Raw genomic sequence first — 22,635 nt, 5'->3', positions numbered from 1 at the left:
TTTTGACATTGTAACACAGGTGTTTCCCTCTGAATACCAGGAAATACTTTATTACTTGAGGGTGACAAAGCCCAGGTAAGAGTTCTCCATCCTTGGAGATATTCCAAAGCCGTGTAGACAGGGGTGGTTGGTTCATTTTGGATGGCTGCCACACGCCCAAAAAGATGCTCTGTGACTGTCCCTCCTCAAGAAAATGACAATTCACAGACTAGTAGGAAAAGAAGAGTAATTTTTCAGGAAAACTCACCTTCCACAGGAAGACTATTGTGGATACAATTATGCTGGCAGCAAGATTTTTTTCTTGCTTCTTTCCAGTCCCGTGGGATACTTTTCTCTCTCAGGGAAGATATTAGCAGAGTTCTATCAACTATGAACACCTGCGACCTTGCAAAGCCTTGCTTATAGTACAGTAGAAAAATACTTTGGCAATGGATGTTTTAGGATTTTAGCCAATCACCCCAAGGGGTGGCTGATCCTTTGACCAATTAGACTATGAAGAAAGAAGTCTATAAAAGAGATGTAAAATAATTAAATAAATCAATCTTGCTGCATAATGCCTGCCTGCTGGATCTCTCTTCTTCTCCCTATCACTGCGGGACACTGTGATAGACTTTTTTTTCATAAAATGAGGAAAAACATTTCTTTTTATTGAGCACATAAAATTTCCCTGACAAAAATGTTCATTCTGATACATAATGTTAAAACTTCACAGATGACCCCTATAACAGATCACTATCTTAGCGCTGGAGAAAAAATTAAGCAGCAGCCTGATTACAACATGATTTGATCATTGCTTGTACATTACTGACATTTGAAATGCAGTGTGAACTACTCATCATCATCATCATCATCGAACTCCTGCACTATTATCAGAGGCTCAGGGCCAGGGTTTTCAGTAGCTGGGCCTGTGGAGAAGAAGGGAATGAATTTCCCTTCCTGGCTGTTGCCATCCCCAATGCTAAAACTGTAGAGAGTTGCTCCCGTACGGGCATTGTAAAATCTCAGTTTCTTTGCTGGGATGTTCAGGAAGATCCCAATCTTGTGCAAGTTCCTACTCACACTCAGACGGGTCCAACGATCTGTGTAGGCCCAATAGTCTCGTCCATCTGCCAGCCCTATGGCCCAGAAGCCATTCTGAGGGCACAGAGTCAATGGCCCTTTGCGAGCCACAGATTCCCGGGCAATACCCAAGGCCCAGCTTCTCCTTCTCCCAACAGACACTTCCCAGTAGTGTTTCCCAGATGTGTATCCTTCCTTTGCCAACACAAAAAGATGGGAATCAAATCTCTTCTCATTGCTGGGAACTTGTCTGATGACACCAGTATCTTTCACTTTCTGTCCATCCGCAGAGATTTCCAGTCTGGGATGAGCCGTGTCAGCATCCAGGGTGACATCCCCTGCAATGGTCAGGTCAGGCCATGAGGAGCAGAAAACACAAGCTCTGCTTTTCTGAGCCTTTCCCTTCTGTGCCCTCAGCCCCTCCTCATTTGTCCTTCCCCCCTCCACACTCAGGAGCACTCAGCAGCCTCTTGCCTCAGGGCACCTCCAGCTTCTCCCTCCCCTCCCACCATGTCCCTTCCTTGGGCTGCTGCCAGAGAGAGTGGCAGCCTGCAGGCACCAAATGCCAGGCACTGCTCCAGCGCTGCTGGGACTGCAGCAGGCAGCTCCAAGGAGGCAGCTGTGGGGCTGAACCCCCTCTCCCTCCATCTCTGCATTGCTGGGGGGTGGTCTGAGGAAATGATCAGGAGTTGGCAGCAGCTGGAATGAGGTTTGGATGTCAGGATTAACTCCTTGGCAAAGTCTGAAGGGGATTTCCAAGATTTAAGCAGTTTCTCCTCACTAACAGGAGAGCACCAGTGGGGGATATTGCTTGCACATGAATTAGAGTGGAAGAGTGACCTGCAGTGCCATAAGGATAAGGGAATGTTTCTTGCCTCAGCTTTCCACACCCATCAGAGGATGGGATGAACTCCCGACAGGACTCAAACAAGGTGTAATATCATGAACTGAGTTCCTCTAGCTCAGCTCAGGTTGAAAGGAGAAGGAGCTGCTCCTGCTGTGGAGCAAGATCAGTTCCAGACACTTTTCCTGAGAGCCCCAAGAGGCCAAAGCAGGAGTGGGAGCTGGGGCTGCAGTGGCCACTGCAAGCCAGCTGTGCCTGCTTCCCACAGCTGAGAGGGCTCCTGACAAGCACAGGCAAGGCCTTGGGCAGCACATGGCAGTGAAAAAAGGCATCAAACCCCCCTTCCCTGTGCGTGTTCTTCTTCAAACAGCTCTCTGAGGGAGTGGGATGTGTTTTCCAGAGCTGTACTCAGGCTCTGAGGACTCTCCTCCATCATCTCCCCTGTGCTTACCTTTATAGGTCTGTACTTTGAAAAGCCCTGTGGGAAAAGAGAAAAGCAGGCAATGAGTAGATTTGTCAAGGCTTGCTGGGCCTCCATGTGCTCAGACACAACCCAAGCTGTTGGCCAAAAGGACGAGGTTCACCTGCAGTAACACACTTGTTGTCTAAGTTGGGGAACACCTCAGGTACTCCAGGCCATCCTCCAAAGGGAGCAAAGCTGGAGGCACTGGGGTGCTCAGTCCTTTACCAGCAAAAACTCCAAGCAGCCCTGAAATCCAAGCAGGAGTTCTTGAAGAGAAGGAAGAAGATGCCATGCTGGTGGCAGGAGAGAAAGGATGGGGAACAACTGTGTTGGAATTTAGCATTTTTCCTTTTTGTTTTCTTTATCTTAGGGAATTTTCTCCCATTTTGTTTTGAAGAAACAATTACAACTGGTAAGAGAGACAAAAGAAGTAACTGCAGAGAAGGGGGAGGAGTGTAGGTGGCTGCTCTATCCTAGCTGAGGGGCATTCTCTTGGGACGGGCAGAGGTACTGTGAGATTTGGGCTGGGGGAAGGGGCAGGGCACAGCTCCTCGCTGGCTTTCTCGCTCGTTGGCATCGGAGGGGGGAAACAGGCTGTGGGGAGAATTCACCACCAGTGGAGGCTCCGTCTCCTGCTGCCTTCTACTGTGAGTGAAGCTCTGCTTCTGGGAGTGGCGATTGCACTTGGACATTATTAACACCCTACCTCACTAAAAAAGGACCTTCACTATCTGCGGGGGTGCCTCAGGGGAAACCTCGGGACCCCGAGCCCCTCCCACTCCAAGGGAGCCTCTCCTGGCCATGTTTGGGAGCTGGGCTGCTGCTACCCAACCCCACCCTGTCTCTGCTACAGTTCTGGATTTTTTTGCTACACTAACTCAGCACTGAGTGCCTGCTGGGACACTCCACAGCTCCCAGTACAGCTGTGCAGTTTCTGATACATCTTGTTTATTACTCTGGGATTTTGCTCGTCTCTGCTGTTCCAGCTTGCTGCTTTCAAGGCTCTTGCTACAGCTCATTTCACTATCCAGAGGGGCACAGTCCCTAGGGGTTTGTGAAGGAAGCCCCGTTTCCATCCCTTCTGCCCGCTGTGTCCGCTGTTGTCCACACGGAGAGGAAGACAACTGAGCTCGCGCCACAGCGCCCCCTGCAGCCGCGGGGGAACCATCGCACCCGCCCTGCCCGGCTGGGAGCCACCCGCGCCCCTGCCGGCCGTGAGTGGAACTGCGCCAGAGGGGGAAGTTCCTGTGGCCAGGAGAAGGCTGTCATTGGGACTCTGGTTTTGTTTGTTGTTGCTGCTGTTGTTGTTGTTTGTTTGCCTTGATATGCATACTAGTAAAGAACTGTTATTCCTTTTCTCATATCTTTGCCCGAAAGCCCCTTAATTTCAAAGTTATAATAATTCAGAGAGAAGGGGGTCATATTCTCCATTTCAAGGGAGGCTCCTGCCTTCCTTGGCAGACACCTGTCTTTCCAACCAAGACAAAGGGAGATGAATTTCTCTGCAGGAGACCTCTCTGGCTTGCTCTACACTGGGAGGAGCTGTAGCTGCAGGGCTTTTCACTGGTCCCATCTGCTCTAGGCATGCTCCTTCCCCACAGCAGCCCAGCTGCTGCCTGAGATTCTTCTGGTGCCAACTGACCCTTCCCCAGGCCAACATGTCCAGAGTGACTTAAAATCTGCTGATTTTACATAGTAATTTCCAAGTTCTAAATCTGGAAGCAGAGATCCACACAGTGTTGTCAACTCTGCTCTACGTGACACTAAGGCCAGCCCCACACTCCCCTACTCTACCATGACACACACACACTGTTCTTTTAGCCACTTCTACTCACGTTTTTCAGAATTGCCAAGAGAAAGCAGTAAATCAAGGTGTGTGATAATTTTGTTTCCCAGACATGGGGCCTGTGGCTCCAGCTTGCTCCCTTGGAGGTCCAAGGAAGACTAAAGCTGTTGTGAGATGAGCTTGGCCTCTCCTTTCTTTCCAGATGGGAAAGAGAGGCCAGAGGAATGGCCAGACCATGCACTACAAAGGAGATGGCCTTTCACATGAGAAGGGGCTCCCAGGAACTAAAGGTGACTTTCCTGCACTAGTTTCCCCTGGAGACACTTGTCAGGCTGATCAGGAGCGTCTGAGCTCAGGAAGTGAGGCATGACTTGCCCAAGGCCTGAGCCCTTATGGTCCATCTGGGGCTCTCACACCCCTGTGCTCCTTCCCTCCACAAATATCCCACTCCCAGGGTTCAGGGACATGTTCAGGGCTCTGGGAAGAAGAAAACAAAGACCCTCTCACCTCCTTGGAAGTGGTTTGGATGGATTGACTGCTGGAGGGCTGTGGAAAGAGCACAGGACCTGTGAGTTTTCCAAAGGGCTTGGCAAAGGCCTTGATGGGCAGGATGGAGGGTTAGGATGATCCCCTCCCTCTCTCCAAACAGCATCTGTGGGCTGTGTGAGACACCACTCTGTTGTGAGGAAGGTGAGTGTGTAGGAGGACGTGCAGCTGGACATGTTTAGCACATAATGTGTCATGGAGAGCCCATGGTACACACTGCCTTCAAAGACAAGGGAGAGAAGAGGGACCTTGACCACCTGCAGCCGGCACCTCAGTGTTCAGGTGTCAGAGTGGGTGGGACAGAAAAGCTACTCATCCAGGAAAGTCTGTCCCTCTCCATCCCCTTGGAGGAGCTGTGGAGGACAACCTCACTGGATGATTTGTCTGTAGATCAGCTTTTGCCTAGAGAGATGAAGTTCTGCTGGGGAATGACCCTGCTCACCTCGTTTGTTTTCCAGCTCTGTTCTGAGGAGCTGTAGGTCACGCTGTATAGACTCCTGCATATTATGGAGAATTTGCTGGAGATTTTGCAGTTGATGGGAGATCTGCTGAAGATCCTTCTGCCACATGGATTCCATGGATGTTGTGGTATTTCCTTCCTCTGTCATTCCTGTGAAATAGACAGGTGTCACTGAGACAATTATTTTCCCTCCCCTAAGTGAGGTCTTGTCCCACTTACAACATGGAGCCTTTCTTCTGAGAGAGGACCAAGAAGATGCTGTTCTTACATTCCCTTCAGAGATGAGGGAGAGCAGAGAGCAGTTGCCATCACAGCATCAAAGGTGTTCCACATGCCTGGAAGAGCTGCTCCCAAGGAAGTTCTGCTCAAAGTGCCCAATTTGAGGAGGGAATAGACTCACAGAATGGTTTTCCTGTAAAGTAGTGTTTTCCTTCAGAGATGAAGGCCTGCTTGAGAATGGTCCTGCTCACCTTGTTTGTTCTCCAGGTCTGCTCTGATCATCAGTAGTTCATTCTGTCTTGACTCCTGCATGTTCTGGAAAGCTTGCTGCAGAGCTTGAAATTGTTGGGAGAGCTGTTGGAGGTCCTTTTCTGGCCTGAATTCCAGGGTTTGTGAGGTAGCTGCTTCCTCTGTTTTTCCTGTGAAGAAAGAACAGTATCACCAAAACACTGTCATTGCCTTCCTGAGGGTAAAGGGGGGTAGCCATCTGCATCAATATCCTGATAAGGACAGTAGAACAGAACAGCATTTACTCTTACCAAGGATGGTAGAACACAACAGCACAGCTTTGGAGAAATAAATAAAGGATGTAACTTAGGCAAACAGAAGTCATGCAAAAGGCAAGCAGGATGCCAGCTCAGCTCTGCAAAGCTGACAAAATAGAAGTTATGCAAAACAACAATATTGCACTTACTCACAAGCGGGGGTAGAGGAACAGTCACCTAAAAAGGATACTGGACATTGGAGACAGACCCCAAAGAACCATATAAGAACTTCCAACAACGGGTGTGACTATATCAAATAAAGTCAAAGGAGATGGTGATACCTACTGAACATGTAATCAGTGTGTCTCTGTTCACCCAACACTCATGGCACTCAAATGGAGGAAGGATCCCCCGAGTAACCAGCGTGCTGCAATAAAGGAATGCTTGCTTCATAGAATCAGGCTGTTAAGTCAATTTCTTTGAGTCAGCCCAAAAGTTCTGATTCAAAGTCCCTGGCAGGGTATCTTTCCTTAGGCCCTCCCAGTCCCTGTGAGCCCTCCTGAATGTCTTCTGGAAAGATGGTTGCAAAGTGTTGAGTTTGTTGGGAGAGCTGATATATGTTCTTCTGCCCCATGGATTCCAGGATCCCTGTGCTTTTTGCCTTCCTTGGCCTTTCTATGAAAAAGCTGTGCCACTGAGACACAGTCTCCTTGAAGGGGAGATCATCCCATCTGCTCTGAGGATGCTCAAATCCTCTCTTTTGAAGTTTGTCCTGTGTCGCTGAGCCCCATGCCGCTGCCTGGAGGGTAGGCACTGGGGTGCCAAACCCGGCTCTGGAGGACCTTGGGAGAAGCTGAACAGGACTCTAAAAATCCACCATCTTTCTCCACAAGAAGAAGGTTTATTATCTAACATTATTCATTTTCTCTTGTGCCTGCGTGCACCCTGCTTGTTAAATAAACAGGGTTTTTTTCACTTTTCTCCAGGAGCTTCCTTTCAAAACTGTTGGGGAGGGGCTGCTGAAAACTGCATTCCATTAGAGGACATGTTCATCTCAGGATGTTTCCTCCTAATTTGTCTCAAACCAAGACATCCTGGAACTCAGCTTCACAGAATCATTTCTGCTTTTTCCCCAAGTAGGAACACCAATGAATTTGGTTGTGTTTGCCTGCACGAGACTTTAGGATGAAAAATGTCCACTGCTTCCCACAGGAACCAAGAAAAGCTCACACAGTCTCCCCCTGCTCATCTGCTGGTAGCCTGACATGAGGAAGAGACTAAGGGAATCATAGAATGGTTTGGATTTGAAGATGCTTTAAGGATCATCTCATTCCAACCCCAATGCTATTTACATTGACACCTCCCACTCAGTTGCTCAGTGCCACATTCAGCCTGGCCTTCAACAATTCCAGGGATGGAAGTCACAGTTCGCTGAGCAAACTGTGCCTCACCACCCTCACAGGGAAGAATTTCTTCCCAATATCTAATCTAAATCTCACCTCCTTCAGCTACAGCCATTCTCTTTGTTCTGTCACTCCAAGCCCTTGGAAACAGTCTCTTCACAACCTCTTTAGAAGCCCCCTTAACTATGGGAAGGGGCTCTAAGGTCTCCCCAGAGTCTTCTCTGCTCCAGGTAGAGGAGCCCCAACTCTCTGAGCCTGTCTCCACAGCAGAGATGTTCCAGCCCTGTGACCAACTCAGTGTCCTTCCCCTGAACTCATTCCAGGAGGTCCATGTCTTTCTTGTGCTGGAGGTCCCAGATCTGGATGTAGCACTCCAGGTGGAGTCTCACAAGAGCAGAGTGGAGGGGTAGAATCCCCTCCCTTGACCTGCTGCCCATGCTGCTTTTGATGCGGCCCAGGACACAGTTGGCTTTTGGGGCTGTGAGCACAAACTGCTGAGATGTCTTGAGTTTCTTATCAAGCAATAGCCCCAAGTCCTTCTCCCCAGGGTTGCTGTCAATCCATCCTCAGTCATGCCTGTGCTTGTGCTTGGGATTGCCTTGGCCCAGGTGCAGCACCTTGCAATGCACTTACTGAACTTCCTGAGGTTCTCACAGGCACAGCTCTCCAGCCTGTCCAGGTCCCTCTGGATCCATCCCTTCCCTCCAGCGTGTGACTGCACAAAACAGCTCGGTGTCATCAGCACAATCTGCTGAGGGTGCCTTGATCCCACTGCCCTGTGTCGCCAACAAAGATATTAAACAGCACTAGTTCCAATACCAACCTCTGAGGAACTCCTGCTTTAGTGCTTAAAGAAAGGAGAAGGAACCCAAGAAGTGAGGGGCTGTGCCTTTGAAAGCTTTCCTCTACCAGGCACATGCTAGAGGAGGACACGTCTCTCCTCAAAGAGGGACGTCCCTCTGACCAAAGTCACCCCAAAGGCCAGGCCTCCTTCCGTGCACTGGAAGGAGTTCTGCAGGTAACGTGGTCTCGGGAGAGACCTCAACTGGCCTTGCTTCTCTGCAGTGACACATCCCATCCCAGAGGTTCCCAAAGATGGCCACAGCCAAGAGCAATGGGATCCAGTTGTCTTACTCTGGGTTCCATGGACTTTCTTTTTTTCTTGGACATGGCACTTCTTGCACTCAGGTTCTGGCCATTACAGTCATATGGAAAAAAAAACAGTAAAAGGAAATTTAACTAAATCTTTCCCACTGCATTTATGAGAACACACTGAAAATGTTTTGAGGCAGAGCATGTTACTCAGTAGCCCAAGAAACATAAAATCCTGTGAACCAAGAGCCTGACAGCAGTGCTGGAGGTTGTTGATCAATGTATCCCACTGCTCTGATGCTCTGCTATGCCTTGAAAGGGGCCTTGGCTGCCACAGAATTCAAGGGCAGCACCACATAGGCTTTCACAGGGAGGTTGCTTGGGCCTCACTCTGCCCCTTCTCCTCCTGACACCCCACACAGGGATTGTTCTGCTCCTGCCCTTCTCCCAGAACCTTCCCTGACAGCTCTCCTTCATGCCTGGGATTTCCTTAACAAGTCAGTTGGGTTCTTCAGGCTTGACTTAGAACTTTGGTTTTGCCTCTGTCAGCACATGGCAAAGCTGCTCAGGGTGGGAAGGAGCACAGGAGGTGTGTAGTGGGGTCTCCTGCTGAGAGCAGAGTCTGCTCTGAGGACCAAGCTGAGGGCTCAGGGCTTCAACCAAATGGGTGCTGAACACTCCTGGCACCAGAGAGGTCAGGTTTGTATCTCCCAGTGGTGCTGCAGAGAGGAACCCCACAGCCAGGTGAGAGATACTCCAGTCTGAACCTGGTATAAGAACAGTCCAAATGCCACCAGGAGTCTCTGCCAAGGTCACCAACACAGCCTGGTCAGGTGGGCTCTGCCAATGCCCAGAGGTGTCTGCCACAGCCCCATCTGCCATGGCTTCGTCAGCTGCACTTCTTCCTTCCCCTGTGTGCTTATGGTGGTCCTTCCCTGGGCATTTGTCAGCCCTTGGGGACCTCTCCAGATCGAGGTGAAGCTCCATGCACAGATCTCAGAAGCTGTGAGTGGTGTGAGCTCAGGAGAGCTGTTAGGGAAGGCTCAGTCCTGCCTTGCCGTGAGCAATGGTTTCCTGGGGCTGCTTTGGGCCCTTGGCCATGACACTCTGCCACAGGTTCTCCAGGCTTGGCAGGGCCCTGCTCCAGCTCCCAGCCAGGAAGGAAAACCATGTCCACAAAAGCCCACCAGAAAGGGCTGAGCATGGCTGTGCCCTCAGACACCACAGAGCTGGAACAGCTGGCACTGGACTGGGGAAGGGGGACCTGTCCCCAGCCATGGCTGCAGAGACAGAGATCTCTGGAGAGGCCCTTGCCAAGGTGGGAGGCACCACTGGCATCCTTTCAATTCATTCCAGGAAAAGTTCCCCAATCCCATCCTCCTTCCTCCTCTTGCCTGTAAACACCAGGATCCACCCAAGCTCTCATTTGCACATGGAGGCATCACCCTTCTGCCTCTAGGTGACTGATGAGCACATGGAAAGCTTCTACTTGCAGAAGAGCTCAGGGTAAGGCAGGTGCAGTACTTCTGTGGTCCAGAGGGAGACTCTGTTTGATATTTCATTCTACTTATCAGACCAGTCAAAAAAAAAAAAAAAAAAAAAAAAAGGCTGAGAAATGCTCCTTTGTGGTCAATGTGGGAAATAAAAATCCAGAAGTGATGTGTAAAACCCTCAGCCACTTCACCTGAGCCATCTGTTCAGAGCCACCTTTCTACCAAGAACAAGGAACAGCCTCTGCCAGAGCAGGTTCTTCAGAGAACTTTTCCACAGAGATTGACCTCCCACAGCCTCACTTATGAAAACCTCCAGGGTTCTGAGGTCCTGAGAACCAAGAGTCCTTACCTCGATACACCAGAACAACAGCAGCAGCCAATGTAAGAAGGAATAAAGTGAATACAGTCCAGAAGGCAGGGAGCCCTGGAGACACACGTGGAAAAGCATCACCTTTGAAAAGAAAATATATGAGTGTCATCTGGCAATATTCAAAATTTCCCCCAAATCTGAGTACCCACCCAAACACCTCCTGTGGAGATGAATGCAGAAATAGTCCCAGTCCTCCATGGGTGGGCAGGGCCTGCCTTCCCTCGGGATGTGCACAGCCTGTGGGGCAGGAGGGACCCTGCTCATTTCTCACTGCAGCCCGTCCTGCCTGCAGTGTGTCGTGATGCTCTGGGATGGGTCTGGCTGGACTGGAGAGCTGTCGCCTTCCCTGGCACTGGGAAGGGCCTCACAGGGCTCCTGAGACCATGAACCTCCAGCAAAGACTTCTCAGGATGATGGGACTCACCTGAGAGACTCAAAGTAGTTTTCTTCTCCACCTGCAGCAGAGGGTTCAGGATTTGACAGGTGACTTTTCCCACTTGCTCTCCTGTAACTGTGACTCGACTCTGCACACTGAAGAGTTTCCCATTGTCCTGGTGTATTTCAGTGTCTGCTGAAAGCCTCTGTCCATCCTCAGTAACCCACTGGACAGTAGGTTTGGGGAGCCATCCCTGTGATCTGCAGCCAAGCTCGAGCCCTTGCTCCCGGTAGCCCAGAACGTCAATGAACACTTCCCCAGTACCTTAAAGGCAAGAGAGTTTGTTAGTGGGAGAAGTTGGCATGAAAGCAGCTCTTCCTTGGATTCACAGCTCTTGCTTAACCCAGAGTTTCCTGCCAGTTTCTGTCAGTCTTTCACACAACCTTTCCAATGGTCTGTCTGTCATCCCACACTCCATCTGCCATAAATGCCAGATTCCCTTTGGCTGAGAAAGAGCTACAGTATGGGATGGGTTTGTGTCTTTGATGTCTTTGGGATTTCCTTAATGATGGTACCCATTGTGAGGAAGGAACATGGGGAAGTTTTCTCCCAGTCATTCTCCCACTTCTTTGGGCCTACCCCAACAGCTTTTGAAGGGTCCAAATTTTCTCTAGGTGCTAACCATATTGTACAATGGCTGGTGTTGCTGATATACCTAGTTATATTCTCTTTAGCATTTAGCGACAAGGTGAGTTTGCCTTGGGTAAACATCCTGACATCTACCCCAGAGACTGGGGTAGGGATTGAGAGGAAAGATGTGTGCTAATGTCTTTACAAATAATTTGATGGGTGAAGGTATGGGTGTTAACGTCTTTGAAATTGGTATTAATGTCTCTACTAACTTTGGGCAGCAGGTTTGTTGCAGAGCCCAGACAGCTTTTGGCTCCTGAAACAGACAAGTGGGTCTGCACAAGCCTGAACTTCTGAACTTTGGGGTAAAATGACAGGTTCAAGGGACAATATGTGGTAGGCGGTTCAGGAGGGCTGTACCTTCCTGGTACCTCAGCCAATGAGGAAAGGAAGAGGGTAACATGCTGCTGGGAGTTTTAGGATAAAAGGAGGCTGTGCCCTTCAAAACCTGGAGAGGGAAAACCCTGTGGGCATGTGCCCTGCTGGATTTCCTCCCTTTGTCCAAATAAAGTTGCAGGACTATTCTGTCTCCTTTATGGAAACTGGCTTTTCATACTGTTATTTTCCAAACAGGATGATGTCCAGTAGCATGCCACAGGGGCCAGGGACACTGCCCAACGACAGCCTGACACTGCCCAACAGCCCATCACTGCTCAACAGCCCACCTTAGAAATGTACCACACCGATTGGATGGGGGTATGGGAGGAGATAGGCTGGGTGCTTAGGGAATACTCTTCCCCAGCTGGTAGGAAACTCTCTTGCTGCCTCAAAGAGGGAAAGTCTGATGGTGCAGCAGTGGAACCCACAGATGTTACAACCGTCCAGGTTCCAGCTGAACCACAAGGGCAGCTACAGCCAGCAGCAGTCGCCCCTGTGCAGAGGAAGAAGTATAAAACCAAATCAGTACGACCAGTTAATGATGATGAGGTACCAGGGCCCTCACAACCAGGGGAGGAGCTGGAGCCTGAAATGATCACCGAGTCCCTGTCACATGACAGTCTCCGGAATCTGCAAAAAGACATAGTGTGGTGGGGGCATGAGGCTTTTTTGACTTGGTTGACTTGTGTTTGGAACCTTATGGGTGCAACTGGATAGTGGTGAAGCAAGGTATTTGGGATCCTTGACCCAGGATGTGGGTATTGATCGGGTGTTCATGAGGGAACCAGGGCCTCTTCCCCTCTGGGAGCAGCTTTTAATAAGTGTAAGAGAGGTTTGTTCACAGAGACAGATTGCAGGAGCACCATCATAGAATGCTCTGGAAAACCACTAAGGAAGGGATCCAACGCATGAGAAAAATGGCAGTATTAGAGATACTGTTTGGAAGGGACAGAAACATGATAACAACCCTGATAAGGTCAGGTGCACAGCACAAATATTGTGGTATCTGGCACATCTAAGGTCATCCCAATACTCCAGCTTCATGGCAACAATGAATGTCAAAGACAACCGTGAGACAGTGGGTTCTGTAGCCAGAAAATTCAGGAATTTTGAGAGCATAGTCCATAGCCTCATGCAGGCTCACTTCTCTGCTGTGGTTAAGAGTCTCAAAGAGGAGATGAGGGAGGAGATGAGGGAGGAGATGAGAGATGAGAGAGGAGATGAGGAAGGAGATGAGGGAGAGCAGTTCCCATGTGGCACCAGTGCACACCAGAGGGCCCAACATCAGAGCCCAACGTCCCCCAGCCAAGGAGAGGAGGTACAGCCCACAAGCTGACCTGTGATTCTTCTTGCGTGAGCATGGGGAAGATATAAGTAGGTGGGATAGAAAGCCATCTTCTGTTCTGGCAGCACAGGTGTATCTGCTCAAGGAGGAAAACACCAACAGAAGGAGTTTTGCCAAAGTGAATGTAGCCTCAGCTTCCAGCTGAGCTGCCAGGTATAAAAGAAGCGAGGATGATATGTCTGATTCCCTGGAAGGAACCTCCAGAATTTACACCCGGGGAGTGAATGGTAGCCGAGACTAGAGGGGCCCTACCTCTAGCCAGGTAGAGACATGGGAAAGTCAGGTCTTTTGGACTGTGTAGATCTGATGGCCTGGCACATCAGAACCAGAGAAATATGAGGCTTTGGTCGATACTGGTGCACAGTGCACTTTAATCCTATTGAGACATGTGGATCCAGAATCTGTTTCTGTTGCTGGGGTGACAAGGGGATTGCAGAAGTTGACCCTGTTGGAAGCTGAGTTGAGCTTGACTGGGAAGGAGTGGAAGAAACATCCAGCTGTGACTGGTCCAGAGGCCCTGTGTATTCTGGGCATAGATTTCCTCAGGAGCAGGTATTTCAAAGACCCAAAGGGTCTCAAGTGGGCATTTGGGATAGCTGCTGTGAAGACAGAAGGCATTAGGCGACTGAACACCTTGTCTGGACTGTCAGAAAATCCCTCTGCAGTAGGACTCCTGAGGGTGGAAGAAAATCGAGTACCGATTCTCACCTCGACAGTGCACTGCCAGCAGTATCGGACAAATCAAGATGCTGTGATTCCCACCCACAAGATGATCTGTGAGCTGGAGGGCCAAGGGGTGGTCAGCAAGACCCACTCACCCTTCAACAGCCCCATCTGGCCTGTGCACAAGTCTGACGGGGAATGGAGATTGACTGTGGACTATCGTGCCTTGAATGAAGTGACTCCACCACTGAGCGCTGCTCTGCCGGACATGTTGGAGCTTCAGTATGAGCTGGAGTCCAAAGCAGTGAAGCGGTATGCCACTATTGACATTGCTAATGCATTTTTCTCCATTCCTCTGGCAGCAGAGTGCAGGCCTCAGTTTGCCTTCACCTGACGGGGCATGCAGTACACCTGGAACCGACTGCCCCAGGGGTGGAAGCACAGTCCCACCATCTGCCATGGACTAATCCAGACTGCACTGGAAAAGAGTGAAGCTCCAGAGCATCTGCAGTACATAAATGACATCACTGTGTAGAGGAACATGGCAACAAAAGTATTTGAGAAAAGAGAAAAAAATCATCCACATTCTCCCAGAAGCTGGTTTTGCCATCAAGAAGAGCAAAGTGAAGGGACCTGCTCAAGAGATTCAATTCCTGGGAGTAAAGTGGCAAGATGGGCAGCACCAGATACCACCGAGGTCATCAATAAGATCACAGCAATGTCTCCACCGACCAACAAGAAGGAAACACAAGCTTTCCTAGGTGCCATAGGTTTCTGGAGAATGCATATTCCCAAGTACAACCAGATTTTGAGCCCTCTCTAGCTGGTTACTGGCAAGAAGAGCAATTTCCACTGAGGCCCTGAACAGCAACAAGCCTTTGCCCAGATCAAGCAGGAGATTGCTCACATGGTAGCCCTTGGCTCAGTCAGGACAGGACCAGTAGTAAAGAACATGCTCTATTCTGCAGCCAGGAACAATGGTCTTTCCTGGAACCTCTGGCAGAAGGTGCCTGGTGAGGCTGACAGGTGGCCTGGGAGCCTCACTGAGTCAGACCTGAAATCGGTCCGAATTTACCCGTGAGAATTTTACAGTGAAATTCTGCAGCTTCAGTGAAACCCACAGAGAAAGCCAAGAAGATAATCAATGAGAGAAGATGTTCTGGACACAAGGAGAGGATGTTCTTGTTTTGGGACGGTAAGTGTGTACAAGGAAGAACCTGTGGATTATATGTAACAACAATATCTTTGCTTGTATAGCTGATTGTTTTAATGCTTGAATGGTCATTGTTAGAAAGTTTTGTCATTGTTTGCTAAGCAGCCAATCTTAATAAGCTGCTGACTTCAGCGGGGGAAGATATGCAGACAATCAATGTGATTGATAAAGCAAGCTTCGTTTATTAGCAATACAGAGGCACTTATATAGTATTGAGTGTACATGCTTATCAGTTCTTTAATTAGTTTAAACTTACAAAAGTGCATTCTTACTTCTACATAATTGGGTTAGATAAAAGACTACATTTGGCAAGCTTCTATTATTTATGTCTTGACTTGAGAGATCAAAGATCTTCCTCCCTTCTCATGGTCAGTACATCTTATCAGCACTGCACTGTACCTCCTTAAAACTCCCTTTTGGTTCTCAGGCCTGTTTCTAGCACAGGCATTTTCTCATGGAGGCTTTTTCTTGTGCAGGCCTTTGCTTGTACAGTTCTGTTATTGATTTGTACCCTTTATCAATGATCCATGTCCCTGATCCTCTAACCATTCTCCAACAACTCCCCTTTTTTCTTTTTGTAAAAGCAATACTTGATTGGCTACAGATGTAGTAACTTTGTATATCATCTTTTGCAAGCATTGGCATAGACAAGGTAAGCACACTATTATTAATAATATTACTAGTCCTACAGTAATCAAATGCTGCATGAGTGAAACTAGCCATGGTCCTAAACCTAGTGACTTTAACCATCCTTCTAAGCTGAGACCATCTTCTTTCTGCAATTGTGTAGTTAATTAATGTAACTCACTTATCTGCTTATAAATTAGGACAGAGTGGTCAGAAAAATTTATACAGCACATACTTTGAAACTTTTCACAGCCGTGGCCGTGAGCTAATAGTAGAAAATCAATGGCTGCTTGATTTTGTAATATTGCATGTCTAACACTAGTAACATCTACACTTAACTCATCAAGCATCTGCGAAGTTATGTTTAACTTATCCCTCTCCCAGCAAGCAAGTTTATGCCAAATAGTGTAAGCCCTGGCTGCTGAAGCACCAGGTAAAAACATAAATGCTAGCCAAATGGACTGCCTTCACTCGATCTAAATGGGTGGACAGCTGATTGAAAATGTCCGCTAATGCTCTTGTCTCAAGACAGTCAAAAAACAATTTCTCACTCTACCTCTGTGTTTGGTGCTATACTCAAAAATTTATGCAACTTTCCTTCTTAGTTTTGTCTTTGGAGAGGGTTCCCCGACACCCACCACAAGTCACTAGCAACCACCTAGGGCAGCTGTTACATTCGCCCCAGGGTCTCGTTATTTCTCCTGCTACGGAGAGTGGTGGATCTGGCAAGTCCTCAGCTCCCTCACTCAGCCACGTCTGCAGCCTCCCCCAAGGCTTCTCGGGATGGAGGTCTCAGAGTTCCAGCTGTTGAAGTAGTGGCGTCACTTTCCTCAGGAGCTGATGCTGACTGCGCCTTCTCGCTTCGGGGTCTTGTATGCATAGCATGGCACCACTTGCTGGGCACCCCTCTGGTCAGTGCTGCAGCGATGACTTGTCCCTGTTGTTGCAGGACATTCTGCAGTGTTGCAGTAAAAGCAGCTGTTTGAGACAACTGTTCTGCACGAGTAGTACGTATGAGCATCTCGTCTACTCCTGCTCCTTGGGGCAGCATGACAAGAATTGTCTTAGTTTGCCTGTTAGCATTTTCAAAGACAAGTGTTCAGAACATTTGCTCTTGGAGCTCCTCAGAGAGCTCAGGTGCATCCTTTAAGGCTGCTGACAAACAGTCGATGAACTGACCATATGGCTCTGACAGCCCCTGTCGGACCGCTGCATATAAGGGAGACTTCTTCTTTTCAGGTACTGACAAGAAGGCTTTGTGGGCAAGAGTCTGTGACAGCTGAATGACTACGGGCATGATCAGCTGTGTTACTGTCACCCCGTAAGCTCTGCTTCCAGTTAGCATGTCGGCTTGGAGTGCATACAGTGGGTCTTGTGTGTCACCTTGATGTTTGCTAGCTTCTTCTTGGTGCTTCTCCCCCTCTTGGGGCTGACCCCCGGCAGCCCTGGCTGGCTTTGTCTCTGCAGGTGACGAAACCACAGAAGCTATGTCGCTGCTGGACATTACTCCGTTGTTCGGCAGAGGGGGGTTGCGCTCTGCTGCTTTTGGCTGGGAGTTAGGACCACACGTTTGCTCTGCCACTTTTGGCCGGGCACCAGGACTGCCTGTGTCTCCTTGGCCCGCCTGTGCCCCGCCCCCTGAGTCAGGAGGCTCTGCTTCCGTGTTCGCAGCCATTTCTCTCTCAGACGTCGGAAGGATAACTTCCTGCCCTGCTGAGTCCAGCAACTCCTGCAGTGAGCGGACGGGTGCTGCTGTGCCTTTAATCGGTTTTCTCGTGGCCAGCCCGAAGAACCGTGCTACCCTGGACTCCGCTCTGGTCTCTGGCTGTCGCTCTCTAAGACCCCCATCTGTTCCTTTCTCGGAGCTGCTACACCTGGAGCTGCCACTCTCTAAAGCCTCTATGGCGGCCGTGGCCACTGTCCTCTCTGTTTTCATCTCTGAGAGAGTGCCAGTTACTGCTCTCCAGGTTAAGCCGAGAGCTTTTGCTTCCATAGCTTTCTTTTTGAACGATCTTGGATCAGCTAGTTCCTTACAAAGGTTTACTTCTTTAACTCCCCGCTTTTCTAAAAAGTGTAAAAATAAATCAAGGGCCACTTCTGTTTCCATATCTGTGTCCTATTGCAATCTGCGTCTTACCACTGTCCCTGTCAACAGGAATTGTGCAGCCTTTATCAGGTTTGCCCTTGTCAGCCAAAATGGCGGACCCCTCTGTAGGTCAGTCCAGGCACGGATCAGACGCTTGCCTGCAGCTGCTGATCTTCTGCCCTCCGATCACTGCTATTGGTGCCTCTTCGGTCTCCCACCTAGTCAAGAAAACAACGTGCCAGTCTCTGCTCGGATGCCAAATGCTGACTTCGGTGGGGGAAGATATGCAGACAATCAATGTGATTGAATAAATCAAGCTTCGTTTATTAGCAATACAGAGGCACTTATATAGTATTGAGTGTACATGCTTATCAGTTCTTTAATTAGTTTAAACTTACAAAAGTGCATTCTTACTTCTACATAATTGGGTTAGATAAAAGACTACATTTGGCAAGCTTCTATTATTTATGTCTTGACTTGAGAGATCAAAGATCTTCCTCCCTTCTCATGGTCAGTACATCTTATCAGCACTGCACTGTACCTCCTTAAAACTCCCTTTTGGTTCTCAGGCCTGTTTCTAGCACAGGCATTTTCTCATGGAGGCTTTTTCTTGTGCAGGCCTTTGCTTGTACAGTTCTGTTATTGATTTGTACCCTTTATCAATGATCCATGTCCCTGATCCTCTAACCATTCTCCAACAATAAGCCACTGCAATTGTGAAGAGGTATAAGAATAGCAGTAGAGATAATAAAAACTTTTACGACTTTGGATTACAACAAATGTGTGCTGTTATGTCCACCTCGACAAAGCGACATCTGGTGACCCCATTACGTGATCCAAAGAACGTCCCTGGAGAGCAGGAGGCCTGCATGGAGATCAGGGGAGACGGAGACCAATGGGAGAAGAGTAGCAGGGAGAGCTACCAAGATCCGGATCAACTGCAACCTTTTAAAGGTGAGCCCGTTGGGAACAGAATGGGAGCAAATACATCCCAAGAGGAAAAATCAATAGTTAATATATGGATGTCGATGTTAAAATGACGTGGCATAAATTATGATAGGATGATATTGCAAAGACTGTTACTGTGGTGCAAAAATCAATGATTTGAGACTACATGTGTCAACGCTTTTAGCATATGAACATGGGAAGCAGTAGGATGGCATATTTTTGACGTTGCTTCCCGTGGAAATGATACTGTTAAAGAATTTATGATGACATGTAGGTTAGTTTTAGACTGAAAAAAGAACAAGATGCTGCAGCAGCTGGCACAGTAGAGAGGACAGAGACAGATAATGCTGGCAGGACTGTTAACATTGCAGCGGGAGGGGTTGGCGAGGCACAGGCTGGCATGGAAAAACCTGCGTAGTTTCCAATACCCAAGCCACGGAGGGCTTTGCCTCTTCCCTTTTCAGATCCTGCTTTTCGCTCATCTTCTCCCCCTCCTGTCCCCACAAATCTCTTTGATCCACCTTTACCACCCACCAAGTGGAGTGACAGTGATGGAATGGGTGGGAATGAAATTGCACCCTCAGCACCCCCACTGCCTGCTGCTGCACCCCTGCTGTCTGTTACTACTAAATCCTTTTGTACAAGGCGCAAAACAATCTGTGCCAGGGATTCAAAATGATAGCCTGCTTTATAAAGATACTTTAACTTTGCAACCCGTATCTGTAACTCGGAGAATACAAGATCCTGCCGCTTTTTGGAGAGAGATTAGGCTGGTAGCTTTATCTGATAAAGATTATGAAGCCGCAGAACAACTCGAAGTTATTTGGCAAATACCAGATTCAAAAGAGCCACGAGACCCTGTAGTCTCTGCTTTCCCAGTTGTTAGAGGCAGAGGCCAGGTGCCTGATCAGCATGTTCCATGTAAATGGCAGGTGCTATCTGAGCTACACCAGCTTGCTGCTAATTACGGTTTGGGGTCCCCTGCTGTGACAAAAATGCTGAAATTCATAACAAGTGAAGAATTAACTCCTTTTGATTTAAAGCAGATTGCTAAATTGCTCTGCTGGTTCAGTATACGGTGTTTAAGAATGAGTGGAGGGCTTCTTGTGAGGAGACTGCCTTAAATAATATGCGATTGCCTATAGTTGATCCTTGGTTTGGTGCAGGTTTACCCCAATTAATGGGATTGCACCCCTGTGGAGGAACCTCAGCTCCCGGCTTGCCAGAGCCCTTTGGTCTTAGAGCAGTCCCAGTGCCATGCTCTGCAGGCTCTGTTTAAGGTGGCGAATATGTCAGCTCCTGGGAAAAGCTACACAACTCTTAAACAGAACCCTAATGAGACTTTTATGGCCTTTTTGGACTGCCTTCAGGATGTGATAGAAAACCAAATTGTAATTGTAAATGTAAAAGAAACTTTAATTTTGCAAATGGCACAAGACAATGCAAATGAGGAATGCAGAAAAGCTATTGATTTGCTGCCTATGAAAAACTCCCCATTGAATGATATGATTAATGCATGTGCAAAAATAGGGACTGCACCACACCAAATGGCTATGCTAACTGAGTCTGTTAGTACGGCTGTTGCAGCAACTATTAAAGTAACACATCACTGTTATACCTGTGGACAGCTGGGCCACCTTGAATCTCAGTGCCCACACAGAACTCTGTCCTCCTGAGCAATTAACACAACAAAGCAGCCCCGGGAGCAACTTTGTGTAATCGATATGGTAAACCAGGACATTATGCGAAACAATGTAAATCTCAATTCCATTACAATGGGCAGCCCCTTAAGAATCAGGGGAACTCGAGGTTTGGTGCTTGCAGAAATACTTCTCCAAGAACTGCTGTGCCCAGCACAGGTTTATGTGACCGGCTTGCTGGACGAACAAAAGGTTCAGCAGGGATGGATGTTTGCACCACCAACACAGTAATCATAGACTTTGCTGCAGTTCATAAAGTGCCTTTGGATGCACATAGACCCAGAGGACAAAACTTAAATGCTTTGCTAATAGGAAGATCAAGTGCTACTTTGCAAGGGATTTTTGTGTATCCAGGAGTAATTGATGCAGACTTTACAGGACAAATATGTGCAATGGTGTTGGGGTTTTAGGAGCTCTCCTGTTTTTTTTTTTTTTTTCCTGTTAAAGGAATTTTGCCCATACATGTTGCTAGGGGGACAAATGGCTGGGTATTTAAGAAAAACAAAAGCGGTGGCTACTTTTTTGTTTCATCTGAGTGTGGGCAGTCAGTCTCCAGTGCTATGGACAGAGAGGGAGGCTGCTTTCTTCGGCTGCTTTTCCTTCTGCTGGAGAAGCCCTGGGATCCCAAGCCCGCCTTCCCTGCCCTGCTCGGAGCCGGGCCGTGGCCGCCCTGCCCCGCCGCTGCTTTAAGCCTTTGCTACGTTGTAGCCATGCTCGCCCTCCCTGCCCAGACCTCCAGGGGGTTCTCTGTTTGGATACACCTCGTCTGCCATCCGGGATTTGTGCTCGTCCCTGCCGTTCCAGCCTGCTGTTCCCAAGGGTCCGGCCGGACACTGGGATCGGCTGCCCAAGGGGTTTGTGAAGCTTTTTTTGTTCCGTCCCTTCCCGGGATCCCAGGCTGCCAGTGCCGTGTGCTCCCTGAGCTCGCTCCGGAGCGCCCCCTGCAGCCGTGGGGGAACCATTGCACCTGCCCTGCTCACTGGGAGCCACCAGCGCCCCAGCTGGCTGCGAGTGGAACTGCACCCAAGGGGAAAGGGCCTGACAGCTGAGAAGGCTGGGACTGGGTTTGTGATTGTTTGCTGTTACTGCCATAGTTATTGTTGTTTGTTTGACTTGTTATACACGTATAGATATAGAATAGTAAGGAACTGTTAATCCTATTTCCCACATCTTTGCCTAAAAGCCCCTTGATTTCAAAATTATAATAATTCGAAGGGAAGGGGGGTTGCATCTGCCAATCCAAGGGGGGCTCCTGCCATCCTTAGCAGACACCTGTTTTTCAAATCAAGACAAATGGTTTCTACACCCACTCCTCCTGCAGTCATACCTGCTCATACTCATATTGCTCAGCTTGTACCTTTCAAATCTTTTGTTCCCATCCCACTTAAAGAGAGAGGAGACCAAGGCTTCAATTCTACCGGCACGCCTCAGGTTTTTTGGACTCAACAACTCTCCAAGGAAAGGCCACAGCTGATTTATGAGCTAACACTGAAGGGAGCACAACCACAGACTGCTAAGATCAAAGGGTTGATTGATACGGGAGCAGATGTCACGGTGATTTCACATCATGACTGGCCAAACTCATGGCCTATCACTGCAGTGGAAAATTCAATTGTGGGTCTTGGGGGAATGATACAGTTATTTAAGTGCACATTTTGTGCTCATAAAAAATCCAGACAATCAGGTTGCTACAGTTCGCCCATATGTGACTGCTGCGCCTCTAAATTTATGGGGATGTGATGTTTTGGCCACTTGGGGAGTTACAATTGTCACAAATTTTTAATAGGGATCATTGTGCAGCAGGGCAGTTGCCACCCAGTAACACTCCTACGATGGTTAACTGACTGACCGGTGTGGCAAACACAGTGGCCTTTAACACAACAGAAACTTGCCACCCTGAACAATTTAGTCAATGAGCAGTTATTGCAAGGGCACATAGAGCCGTCTGTCAGCCCTTGGAATACTCCTGTATTTGTGATTCTAAAGAAATCAGGCAAATGGAGATTGGTGCATGATCTGAGACGCATGAATGAAGTCATAGAAGGTATGGGTGCACTGCAACCAGGCATGCCATCTCCTACCATGATTCCTGCAACATGGGACATTTTAGTCATTGATTTGAAAGATTGTTTCTTTACAATTCCCTTACACCCTGATGATAGACCAAAATTTGCATTTTCAGTACCAGCTGTTAAGAATGCTGGTATGAAAAACAGTCCAACTATTTGTCAAATGTATGTGGCCGGAGCTCTATCGCCTATCAGAGAACAATTCCCTAACAGTTATTGCTATCACTATATGGATGACATACTGATAACATCTTCTTGCAAACAGGATTTGCAAAACATACAGCCAGAGCTTTTAAAGGCTCTTCACACATATGGATTAC

General features: G+C 48.5%; 1 protein-coding gene across 2 annotated transcripts in view; it reads right to left on the bottom strand.

Moving 5' to 3' along the window:
- Positions 1–626: 626 nt before the first annotated feature.
- LOC138102668 (butyrophilin subfamily 3 member A1-like) overlaps positions 627–22,635 on the bottom strand; it is a 35,807-nt gene continuing 13,798 nt past the window's right edge. Inside the window, exons 5-11 of one of the 2 annotated variants that reach the window (XM_069000388.1) lie at positions 10,645–10,920; positions 10,200–10,301; positions 5,629–5,796; positions 5,141–5,308; positions 4,660–4,698; positions 2,355–2,381; positions 627–1,397 (exon numbers count right to left, since the gene is read on the bottom strand). In XM_069000388.1, the coding sequence (XP_068856489.1) occupies positions 829–1,397; positions 2,355–2,381; positions 4,660–4,698; positions 5,141–5,308; positions 5,629–5,796; positions 10,200–10,301; positions 10,645–10,920 (1,349 nt within the window). In that variant the 3' untranslated portion in view covers positions 627–828. The remainder of the gene's footprint in view (positions 1,398–2,354; positions 2,382–4,659; positions 4,699–5,140; positions 5,309–5,628; positions 5,797–10,199; positions 10,302–10,644; positions 10,921–22,635) is intronic. The other variant, XM_069000389.1, reaches the window with a different exon arrangement.

This window comes from Aphelocoma coerulescens, unplaced genomic scaffold (assembly GCF_041296385.1).
Source record: "Aphelocoma coerulescens isolate FSJ_1873_10779 unplaced genomic scaffold, UR_Acoe_1.0 HiC_scaffold_97, whole genome shotgun sequence".
Taxonomy (NCBI): domain Eukaryota; kingdom Metazoa; phylum Chordata; class Aves; order Passeriformes; family Corvidae; genus Aphelocoma; species Aphelocoma coerulescens.
Note: the sequence above shows the minus strand (reverse complement) of the source record. Positions and strands in the feature narration are given on the sequence as shown.